The sequence below is a fragment of the Quercus robur genome, chromosome 3 (genome assembly GCF_932294415.1).
Source record: "Quercus robur chromosome 3, dhQueRobu3.1, whole genome shotgun sequence".
Taxonomy (NCBI): Eukaryota; Viridiplantae; Streptophyta; class Magnoliopsida; order Fagales; family Fagaceae; genus Quercus; species Quercus robur.
In genome coordinates this window covers 3,541,498-3,554,224 of record NC_065536.1, presented here as the reverse complement: position 1 = coordinate 3,554,224, position 12,727 = coordinate 3,541,498, and the positions used below count along the sequence as shown (strand labels likewise).

Genomic DNA, 12,727 nt, shown 5'->3' with positions numbered 1-12,727 from the left:
GAAGGAAGCACATAATTATATACATTGCACACAACACACATTATATAAACACATAATTATACACCACACCAGTAGAGAAAATCTTAATAAGAAGTTTCTTTTATACAAACAATGAGGCAATGTCAAATTGATAAATTTCTCTTTGTTTCTCTTAATAAAAAGTCTCTTTTATACAAACAATTCGATGAAGTGTCAAATTGATAAACTTCTTTTTGTTTCTCTTTGTTAAAATCACTTGGAAGTGTAATTGAATTACAAGACTTTTGACGTTAATTGTTGTAAATATAATCTTAGATAATTTACCTAAAATGAAAAGAAAAAAAAGAGAGGACAAAACCGTAATTATGTTAAAACAAGAGAAGATTTTCGTGAATTTCTCAGTAACATATACATTCTCACAAAGGGGTTTAGGTAGGGCTTTAAGAAACCCAGAAAATCTCCTAATGGTGCTTCTTCTTCTTCTTCATCTTCATCTTCTCCAATAGGTCACACACAATCCATCAAAATTACAACTTTACCCTTCACTCCCCACCTTATTTGCCTCCACAACCCACCAATGTTGAAGCTCCACACCAGGCTCCACGCGCTAACCCCATCACTCTCCTCGAGTCTCCGACTCGGACCCACCTCCGACTCGGCGAGCCCAATACTCAGGGCGGCGCTGAGTTCGCTCAGGAGCTTGACTCGGAGGAGTAGGAGCTCTGATTTGGTGGGTCACAGAGCGTTTTTCTGCTCCGATTCGGACTCTTCCGGTGATGGGTCGGATCGGGTTGTCCATGTTGACAGTAAAGCTGTGGACTCAGAGGGTGAAGAGGCTGAGCCCAAGTCTTCATCGGCTATTGTGCCCACTAATCCTAGGCCTGAGGACTATCTCACTGTTAGTGTTTTTTTAGTTTTTTGAAAAAAAAAGTTTTGGTTTTTATTTTTTTGAAAATGGTGTTTGAATTTTGAGGAGATTTTATGCAATGCAATGATGATCTTGACCATTCATTTCAATTGTTATAGTATCAACCATTCATGTATAGTTAGGAAGACAAGCTGGTTAGCCTAATAGATGGTTAGGAATTGGAGCTGAGGAACCCAAATGTTGAATTCTTGTTATTAGAGTACTGCCAGAAATATAGAGACACAAATAAATTTTGCAGCTTGTTGAGGTGGCAAATCACGAATCACTTTCACATAACCATGACTGACACCACTTTTATTATACAACAAGTATAATTATTTGTGCAACGGGCTCTAGCTCAAACGGCACCTCCTCCCACAACCCTTAGTAAGAAAGGTTTGAGGGTAAAGTTGAGAGTTCAAAGCCCGTTGGCCGCATGTGTAAATTTACCAATAAAAATATAGCATGTGTAATTAATAGTTATACACACACAATACATGAGGAAGTTTGAATTGAACTAATTCAAATAGTTGTAGTGGCATGAAAGGTTGTATATAGTGCACAAAACTCCCGTTTCTATGGGTTTTATTAGAGGTGATTGGCTGGCAATACCCTTAATTTTGGGGAGGTTGATTCAAGAACTCGAATTTGTGGTGTATTGTTTGGGCAGAGGGTTAGAAGTAATAGAAAATTTGTTGGTGCTTTTGTTTGTTTATTAGAGTTGGTTTTGTTGGGGAATTAAACAAATTCAAATTTGGGGAATTTATCATATGTAACAAAAATTGGTTGGTTTATGCTTTGTAAATTTTATTAGTGAGGAGAGGAGTGCTAAAAATTTCACTGTACATGAATGTAGCAAGATTGAGTTTTGGTAGTAATTGTCGGTATTGGTGTTGAAGCTGGTGACTTTGTGTGCTTTACTTTAAATCAAGTATCTCAAATAGTACTTCAAGTCGGGTACTTTTTAGTTTGATAGTCAAATGATTATTTTTAGAAATGGTTTCATTAAGGTGTGCTCAAGGAAATAGGTGGGTTGAGACTTGAATATAATTATGGATTCGTTTCTTTTAGCAGTGCGGGAGTAAAACTCCCAGGCTATTATGTGAATTACAGAAAGTTTAATTATAGCTTCACATTTAAATCTTGAGCCAAAGAAATTTATAGGAGGCTTGATTACATATTTGATAGTTATCTGGCTAATCTAGGTAAAAGTCTCAAGACAGATAAAATGTTTACAATTACCTACACTAGCATGCTTGTATCAGATGATTGCATGATTGGACAAAAGGGGTGCATAAAATTGGTTCCGTACTAGTTTAGGAAGGTATAATTCAAAAGGTCATCTGGTTGTTAATAGCATGATGGTGTATTGCTGTCCTGCATGCTGATTATTTAAATATTACCAATTCAATAATGGGTTCTGCTATATTTTCGAATGTTTTTTTGCTTAGAAATTTTTTTTTCTGTAATATTCTTTTTTTTCTTCTTTGGTTTCTATGCAATTTAGGTTTATGAAAATTAATTAAATCCCTCCTTTAGAATTAAGCAAACTTTTTGGTTGCAGGTTTTGGCCTTACCACTGCCACACAGACCACTTTTTCCAGGATTCTATATGCCAATTTATGTTAAGGTATGCCAGGCTTCTGAATTAAGAATAAAGTGCTCTTTGAATCCTTGTTTTCTGAAGCTGAAGCATATCATAGATATTTTGCTCTCACCTCTATATGATGGTATAAACTTTTGCTAGAAAAGGAACTTAGAAGTTGGAACTGTTGGTTCCCTAACACATTTAATACCTTGTATGCAGGATCCTAAATTATTAGCAGCTTTACAAGAAAGCCGCAAACGGCAAGCCCCATATGCTGGTGCTTTCCTTGTTAAAGATGAGCCAGGGACTGATCCTAGTTCAATATCTGGTTCTGAGTCAGAGAAAAACATATATGATTTTAAAGGAAAAGAGTTATTGAATCGTCTTCATGAAGTTGGTACACTTGCCCAGGTAATTTGTTGGTTGGATTTTTTGGTATAATTCCCTAAAAAAGTTTAGATTTACCTGAGATGTATCTGTTAGAAAAACCTATATCAGTGATAATTCTGTTTTAATTTTATCTTGATGTACCAGATTTCAAGTATCCAAGGAGACCAAGTGGTCCTTATTGGTCATAGACGACTTCAAATCACAGAGATGGTAAGTACGAAGGAACCATATTCACTAAAAATTTTATTGCTCAGATGCCTTAACAGAGATTTTAATGAACTGATGAAAACATTTCAAGACTTTATGAAGTCACCCTGTCACTCATAAGATTAAACTTTAAAAAAAAAATTTAATTATATCCTTAAGCTTTTCCTTTTGCATTTAAAAAAAAAAAACATAATATGCGAATATTTTCTGAACTTCGAAAAAAATTATGGGTAAGGCAACCTCCGATCACCTCTATTAGAGCCCACAAAAGTGGGAGTTTTGTGCACTGAGTATGACCTTTTATGTGAAGAATTTCCTGAACTGAATAATATATTGGCTTTTATGCAGGTTAGCGAGGAACCACTTACTGTAAAAGTTGATCATCTCAAGGCAAGCTGTCTATATTGTAAATATTTGCCAATTCATCGATAAATTTATTTGTAGGGTTAAAGGTTCCACATACATTATATATACATTTTTATCTTTCATTTCAGTGGGTTATATTTTATATTGCAGGATAAACCATATAACAAGGATGATGATGTCATTAAGGCGACATCATTTGAGGTTATATCAACCCTAAGAGATGTTCTCAAGACTAGTTCCCTTTGGAGAGATCATGTTCAAACTTATACTCAGGTTTGTTCCTTTTCTTATTTTCTGGTTTGGCCCCCAAGAGTTCTTTGTTCTGTTGTATGCTAATAAGCTTCATCATTGATATTTTCCTTTTAATGACTCTAAGAAATCTTGTATCTATATAAATTGTACTATTTATTATAGTTCCATAGGCTTTGTAGTATTGTTACATTTGCTCCTATGGCCTCTCCTCATCCTTTCCATCCAAATGCTCCTTGTTTGGTACCTAGGTTATAGTGCCTTTTGCTTTAGTCCCTCTGTGGCTTCGTAAATTCCAAAATTTTGATCACATCCAACCTTTGTAATAATTCTATCAACAGTTTACATATAGAGGAAGAAGAAAATGGAAGAGGAAGGGGAAAATGTAGGTAAAGTATGGGTAAGTTTTGTGGTTGGTTAATGATTTTATTGACTAAAAATGACAAAAATGTGTTGGCAATCCTGGATTTGATTTAAAAAAAAAAAAGAAAAAAAAAGGGACAAAATCAGCTTTTTTGCCCTCTCTGATAAAATAGTTGAAAACCTTATCCTCCATGAAATATGACAATTAAATTTTTTTTTTCTTTCTAACATAATCTTTAATGCTTAAACTATTTCAACAAGTGTTCCTTATTTTAGCATCTAGAAAAAGCACTTGTGGAGTTTGTAAGTGACTTTAACCTAGCAACAATACATATTTCTTCTGGCTACTTCATCTCTTTAATGAAGTAGTCTTTGCTCAATACAATTTTTCTTACTTATAAAAAAAAAAACCTAGTGACAATACGGATCACCCTCCCTCCTCAATGCAGGCTGACAATGTTGTATTTCAAGTATACAATACTGAAAACCACCGAACTCAATCTACTTTAATCAGCTTGCAGAATAATGTTGCTAATAACACAAACCAACGAACTATGTCTTCAACAATAACGGTGTGTTTATTCATTGTCAACCTGAAAAGATATTGGTTTGAAGCTAGATATCAAATAGTGTGTAGTTCTGCCTACAGTGCTAGTTGTCCTTTGAGTAATCACTTCCTCGATTAAATATTTTGGTTGAAATTTCTACCCTTCTTAAGACCTGCTGATTATGTTCTCATGGTCTTCTACCCTAAACATAAAAGGAGGTGAAGGATAAGGTTACAATTTCAATCCCTTCTGGTGAAGGGCTCATATATATAAAGAGTTGCATGAAACTGCCAATAATGTCCTGTTTGCAGCAGAATCTACCATTTATGTTATATCAAAGAACATGGTAATTAAAGACTAACTCAGCAGATGATTTTTGGGTCTGAAATGTCTTTTCCTCCTTTGCTTATGTTTACGAAAAGAAGATATGGGGGCCTATCGCCTACCTAGTTTGTATAAAGCATCTTTATCACCATAATCATACATATCAATGATAAATATGGCAACCTTTATATCTGCTTCTTATTTCTCATCATCTTGGCATTGATTCTGATATAGCCTGTATGAATCAATCATTTCCAAATTGAATTGGTAAGTGCCTCTGTAACTGAAGTAAAATAAAACTCTTATTTTTATTGGCTCCATTTGTGGGCCATCTGTTATGATCCATAAAAGCTAATACTTGTATGATGGGGAAAGAGCCCCCACCTTCTCCCCTTTTCCTTTGTTTTGACCAAGATTGTGCTATGTCTTAATAATATTTTTGCAACAATGACTGATGTAGTTTGATACTATTTTCTGTAAATGTCTTCTCTTATTGATATACTTTGTCAATGCATTTTGTATTCAATTCTATCACATTGCTTTTATAATTTGAATGTGTTAACTTTTCTCCTTTCTCTTCAAATCTGCAGCATATAGGAGATTTTAATTTTCCAAGGTTAGCAGATTTTGGAGCTGCAATCTCTGGTGCAAACAAATTACAATGCCAGCAAGTGCTTGAAGAGCTAGATGTATGTAGAAATTGACACATCTTAGTTTTAGGGTCTGTTTGGATAGAACTTATTTTGCTGAAATTGAAAACTGAAAACACTGAAGCAAAATAATTTTTAAATGTGTGAATAGTACTGTGGGACCCATTTTTAATGAAAAATTGCTAAAAAGTGTAATTTATGGGTCCATAAACAGTGCACTTTTGCACTGTTCACATAAGACCAGTCAACAGTTGTGGCTGGAAAGGCAAAAAAAAAAAAAAAAAAAAAAAAGAGAAAACGCATTAGACGCAGACGCAGCACTTATAATCCAAATCCAAACTCCCTCTTAGTTACTGATCTTGAAGAGTTTGGTCTTAAACATAGTATAATTTGGAAACATTACCAAACAGGTGTTTGTATATTGTAAAAGATGTAAACATCCAAAACCTCTTGCTATCTAGCATCCATGAAACATGCACTTTTGAATCCTTAAATTTGAGATTGCTTCATCCAAACTGCTATTGTAACTATCTGTTATTTATCATTCAGGTGTATAAACGTTTAAAACTTACGCTTGAACTAGTGAAGAAAGAAATGGAAATTAGCAAGATTCAGGTACTTCATTCCATTGTTTATGTGTTGCTCATATGTGTTAAATTTTTTAATCATAATTATATTCTAACTCAATCTTTTCCTCTATGGGGTTATACTTAAGGAATCAATTGCAAAAGCAATTGAAGAAAAGATTAGTGGTGAGCAGCGCCGCTACTTGTTGAACGAACAGCTTAAGGCCATAAAGAAGGTGCTTTCCCCAGTATTATATATCTACTACACACATTTATGTATCTTATTTTTTTATTTGTGGTCACATTGCTGCATCTTTAGAGAGTATCAATTTGCTCTGTTTGAACCTTGGCCAGTCTTCTAATTTTCATGGCTCATCTTGATTCAGGAATTGGGGTTGGAGACAGATGACAAAACAGCACTTTCTGGTTAGTTCTGTTTTTCTTTTCTTTGAAATAGTAAGTAGGTTGCTTTCCAATCCAAAAGATACAGTTGATAACTTAGACAGAAGGTCGACTGGGAATTGAAAACTTTATATTCAAGGTCTGGCATGTTTAGTTCCCAAGGAAGTATTTGTAGAAACTGAAGGTCATACTTTGTTCTAATTGGATGATTTTAACTTTTCTTATTTGAATCAAGAGTTACACAGATCCAATTAAGCATCGTGGAAAAAGAGAAATGATATGTTGGTCCAATTTTTAATTGTTTATTTTATCATTTTGACTTGGTATCACTCTGCTACTGTGCTGCAGCCAAATTTAGGGAGAGGCTTGAACCAAACAAGGATAAGATCCCACCTCATGTTTTGCAAGTTATAGAAGAAGAGCTAACAAAGTTGCAGCTGTTAGAAGCCAGTTCAAGTGAATTTAATGTAACTCGTAACTATCTAGATTGGTTGACTGCTCTTCCCTGGGGAACTTATAGGTTTGTTGACTTGTTCAATTTCATTGTTCTTAACTTTTTAATGAATAATAATCCTTAAAATGCTTTTCAGATTTCAAAATTTCCATGCTCATATCTATGCCAAGGCTGATGAAGGATTTAATAATTTGTTGGCATTTAGTTTCAACTACAATATGAAATGGAGAATTGTGTACAAACTCCCATTGAAAGATATTCCTAAAGTTTCTTGTCCTGCCTTCTAAAACGGATTTTATCTAATTAGATAATAAACATTTATTCTATTTGCCACTACCAAATGCAGTGACGAGAACTTTGATGTCCTTCATGCACAACAAATTCTTGATGAAGACCATTATGGTTTAGCTGATGTAAAGGAAAGAATATTAGAATTCATTGCTGTTGGAAAACTCAGAGGAACTTCACAAGGTTGGTAACTATCTTCTCTTATGATTGTTTCTAGAACATAATTTAAATGTTTTAAGTGTCTCCCTATTGCTGCTAATGTGTTAGATAGCTCAAATGGCACTTCCTCCTCCCATAGTAATAGGATGGAGGGTGAGCTTGTGGGTTTAAGATGACTGAGTGTCTACCTATTGCCATATTCCTAAGTATAATGGTTTTTTTTTTTGTCCTTTTCACACTGAGCAAATATAAAATATTTCTCATTATGTAATTGTCATGTTCAAAACAAATACAAAATGTACGTGGCAGGATTACTTGCTCTTCTTCTGTTTGTGGTTCAAGGGTGATTTATTGAGTGTGAGTAGAAAAAATGTAGAAATAAATTTGTTTTGATTTGTAACGTCAATCTTGGGCATAATATTTTCATTTCTGAAAAAAGCTTTCCTTCATTTTCAGACATTGTTCTCTGCATTAATTTTGAACTTATTCCTTTTAAGGTTGTGATTGTTTTTTTCATATTTCTGTTAATCGAAGTTAGTACATCATAGTTGATATGTTTTTTACTGCATCATAGGAAAAATAATATGTCTCTCAGGCCCACCTGGGGTGGGCAAAACAAGCATAGGTCGTTCAATTGCCCGTGCCTTGAATCGTAAGTTCTTCCGGTTTTCTGTTGGAGGATTATCAGATGTTGCTGAAATCAAGGTAACTAAACATTTATTAATACTAAAACAAAAGTTTATGCGCTGTATTGTGAAATTATGCTTCTTTTACCATTAACTCCTAAACTGATTTTCAGGGGCATCGACGAACCTATATTGGTGCTATGCCAGGAAAAATGGTGCAGTGCCTAAAAAATGTGGGAACAGCTAACCCTCTTGTTCTGATTGATGAGGTTGACAAGGTAAATATATGGCTGGCTTTCTTAATTAATCTTAGTTCTAAGTAATTTTGTTTTCTAGCTTCTTTTTATAGGACAGCATGACTAGTTTTTTACTTGTTTGTTAGCACATGGATGGTGTATTATGATAACAATCAAATTCCTTTTGTTTTTTTCTTTAAAAAAATCTGTTTGCAACAATATACTCCCCCCTCTCTCTAAATGATGAAATAGTTTTAATCTTCAAATATACTGTTTTTTATGGCAGTTGGGAAGGGGGCATGCTGGTGATCCGGCAAGTGCAATGTTGGAGCTTCTTGATCCTGAACAAAATGCTAATTTTCTAGACCACTATCTTGATGTTCCAATTGACCTATCAAAGGTTAGTTATTGTGACAATGCATAAATATTTGAGGTTGTATTTCTGCAAGAATTTTCTTATAATTAGGTGTTCTATGTTATAATATTAGATTGGTACTGTCCTTAAATGGACTTGGATGCAAGAGTTTGTGGTGGCAGTATTATTAAAGTGTCCAAATTTGTCATTCTCTACCTTATTGTGAAATGAAGAGTGTCTTAAACAACATGCACAACATTGCAATGCTACACAATTTAATGTGCATGCAACAAAGAAGCTGAGTGAGGAGTAGATGAGCGAACTTGTAAATTTATGACATTTTAGGGCATGTTCCTCTCTTTGTTGTACCTGTGCCATGTGTTTGACAATAGGCCCTCATGAAGGGGAGGCCACTACTTCGAATTCCCCTTCCCTCCTCCAATGGGACCAAATCTTACTAAGCTACAAAAAAGTGTCCAACAATAGGCATATGTTGAAAAATATCTTGTACTACATTTGTGCCTAGAAGGGCACCTCATACATTTTTGAGTGTCCATGTAATTCATACCCAACATAAATTGTGAGGATAGTCTTAATACTTAGCTGTATATTTTGAGTTTACATATCATTTGGATGATGCTGGGACTACTAAACATCTTCTTACCTTGTGTCACATTGTAGGTTCTGTTTGTGTGCACTGCAAATGTTGTGGAAAATATACCCAGTCCTCTCTTGGACAGAATGGAGGTCATTGCTATTGCTGGATATATTACTGATGAGAAAATGCACATTGCAAGAGACTATTTGGAGAAGAGCACACGTGAAGCATGTGGAATCAAACCTGAAGAGGTGTTTTATCTCTCTCTCACACTCTAACCTGCATGCATGTATTGTCATTGAAAATAATGGAGCAGCAGACACTGGATGTTTGTGTAACTTACAAATAATAACCATAATAATGGAGCACACCTAGATTTTTTTCCTCACTGAAAGAAAATATCTAAATCTATTTCCAGGTTGAAGTAACCGATGCAGCTCTTCTTGGTCTAATAGAAAGTTACTGTCGAGAAGCAGGAGTTCGGAATCTCCAAAAGCACATAGAAAAGATTTATCGCAAGGTTTGTTCAACCATCCACTTTTTTATTTTGATTATGAAGTGGGGGAACTTTATAATAGTGAGATTACAATTAAGAGATGATGGCCCATAACAAGATGTTATGAATACATGATTTAAAAACCATGTTTCAATTAGCTTGTTTTTAAATATCAAATTGGGATGAGCAATATAGCCATAATGAATTATAATAGTTTATAGTTGTGTAATTCATACCCCTTTCCCTTTGCGTTGCTTCTGTGTGGGGGTCAATTTGATGGGATGTAGGACACATAGCTTAAAATTTTGCTGGTTTTGCTTAAATGTATAAAGATTGTCTGAAGCTAACAACATTCTGCTATGGACTGCCAGATAGCTCTCCAACTTGTTAGACAAGGAGCATCAAATGAACCTGCAATTGTTGAAGCTCAGGTTGTTGAACCTGAGGAAACTCTAGTGGGATGTGCTGATGAATCTAGTCAAAAATTGGTTGAAAGTGAGACTAGAGCTGAACCAGTAGAGGATAGCAGTCATGAACAAACTGCTGAAACCTTTGTAGAAGTTGATGCAATGCCAACAGACCTCCCAGCTGATCAACCTTCGGATTCAAAGGTATCAAAGAAATTAGGGATCTTTTGGAACCAAGTAACAATAAAAGATATATCGCATTTTGAATTTAGTAGGGTTGAACTTAAAAAAAAAAAAAAATGTTTGTAGAAAGTTGTTATCCGACCTGAATCTGTTTTTATCCTATATGGAATAATTTTTATTTTTATTATTTTGGCTTAATATCTGGAATTCATTACAAGAAAGCTTTGCAAACCCCCTACCTAGAACACCTGGAAAGTTTTAAGGATACCTTTACTTTTATAGTGAATAAAGTGAAAAGGTTCAATAAAAAGGACCAAAAATTTTGATAGTAACCATGGGAGGTTTGCAAGTCCCATGTATTTTTTCATGTTTACCTGTTAAATTGCACTTTGTGACTTTTTCTAATGTGGTTAAATATCTTTGAAGCTAGATTCATTTTTGATTCACTTTGTTCAATCATTGCAAACCTTTGGCAATCTCTTCTCAGGATGTGACAGATCCCAAGACAATCCAGGAAAGTGAACCAACTAAGACTGTTGAAAAAGTTGTGGTTGACACATCAAACCTAGCTGATTTTGTTGGAAAACCTGTTTTCCATGCTGAGCGCATTTATGATCGGACTCCAGTTGGAGTAGTTATGGGTCTGGCTTGGACTGCCATGGGGGGGTCCACCCTGTACATAGAGACTTCTCAAATTGAGCAAGGAGAGGGGAAAGGGGCCCTCAATCTCACCGGCCAACTTGGAGATGTTATGAAAGAAAGTGCTCAAATCGCTCACATAGTTGCAAGATCAATATTAGTTGAGAAGGAGCCTGATAACCCTTATTTTGCAAATTCCAAGCTTCATCTTCATGTTCCTGCAGGGGCCACCCCTAAGGATGGGCCTAGTGCTGGTTGCACCATGATCACATCCTTGCTGTCTCTTTCCATGAAGAAGCCTGTCAAGAAGGATCTAGCAATGACTGGGGAAGTTACTCTAACAGGGAAGATTCTTCCAATTGGTGGGGTAAGATAAAGAAACCACTGCATACATATCATTTCATCTGTCATTTACATTCTGCCATCCTTAATAAATTCTTTACTCAAAACTTTTGTTGTTTTACATAATGGTGCATTTCCTTAATGGTCTCTTGAACATTTTATCCAAGTGGGAGGGATGTTTATACTTAAGTTTTAGTCTGATTGTTTTATTTCATGTATATATTTGGCATAATCCGATATTCATGGCAAGCATGGATTTTTATTTTTGCTTCTTTCCTGACTTTTCTGAAATCAAATTCAAAGAAAATAATTATTACTTTAAATCATTAATTGGAGACTTGTGGGTCCTCTGGATTTCTGATCATTTTGTGATCCATTACTGATTGACATGCTTCAATGGTGTGCACATTTTGGTTCATCTCAACTCACGAAACTTTCATTCCTTGTGGACAAAATCAGGTTAAGGAGAAAACTATAGCAGCCAGAAGGAGTGAAGTAAAGACCATCATATTCCCTTTGGCCAACAAGAGGGATTTCGATGAACTTGCAACAAATGTGAAAGAAGGCCTCGATGTTCACTTTGTAGATGACTACAGGCAGATATTCGATATAGCTTTTGGTGATGACCAGAAGACAGGAAAATAAGCTTTCCATGCCCACCGGCGTACGACTCCATTTTTTCAGGATTCTGGGCAAGTTCTTTTTGTGACCCAAGCTAGGAGCCTACCCAGATTTGTAATATATCAATTTTTCATCCAGATGATCTAGGGATGCAATGGAGCTGAGATTTGTTCATTGCTTGGGTGTCACATGATGCACCTTTATTTACTTCTTTTCATTCGTGTACATTGGAATCACCCATTTGAAAGAAGTATAATATTGAAGTGACATCTGTGGCAGCTGAAAAAGAAATAAGTTACTGACATTGATTTTTTTGTTGAATCAAACTTACACTCCCATTTTCTTTGGGAACATAGCATGAGTGAAAAACATAGACACTAACTGATGATAAAACATCTGAAGTACTTCTAATTGTTGAACTAGGGGGAATACAACCCCTTTAGCCAGCCCAAGTTATCTAGTCCTATTTGGGTTGGGGGGAATACATTGAGGTTCTTTGTTCCAAGTTAATCCACTGCGAACATTTCGTTGATTAACAATGATTTCACAAGAACTGTACTATTCATTTACCAAATTTGTTGGTATTTGTTGTTTTTTTTTTTCCCAGAATTCTTGTCTTTAGGTCCTGGAAATCCCCCAACACAAATGAGTTACTGTGTCATCTGGATTAGTGTAAATGTTGCAGATGTAAATTTCAGCTTGTTCAGGCTCCTTTTTTGACATCTCTTTAACAACTATTTCAGTTTTGGATTGATTCTTTAGCAACTGCTGATCCTTCTTTCTT

General features: G+C 35.2%; 1 protein-coding gene across 1 annotated transcript; it reads left to right on the top strand.

Annotated features, from left to right (window-relative positions):
* Window positions 1-395: 395 nt before the first annotated feature.
* Window positions 396-12,336, top strand: LOC126716731 (lon protease homolog 1, mitochondrial-like). The gene is made up of 20 exons (XM_050417680.1): window positions 396-877; window positions 2,451-2,516; window positions 2,694-2,885; window positions 3,009-3,074; window positions 3,420-3,461; window positions 3,588-3,710; window positions 5,512-5,610; window positions 6,121-6,186; window positions 6,287-6,373; window positions 6,524-6,563; window positions 6,888-7,059; window positions 7,340-7,464; window positions 8,015-8,145; window positions 8,240-8,344; window positions 8,589-8,702; window positions 9,339-9,506; window positions 9,674-9,775; window positions 10,123-10,362; window positions 10,829-11,347; window positions 11,782-12,336. Exons 1-20 carry the CDS (start codon window positions 557-559, stop codon window positions 11,965-11,967), a joined length of 2,964 nt encoding a protein of 987 aa, XP_050273637.1. The 5' UTR covers window positions 396-556; the 3' UTR covers window positions 11,968-12,336.
* Window positions 12,337-12,727: the final 391 nt, after the last annotated feature.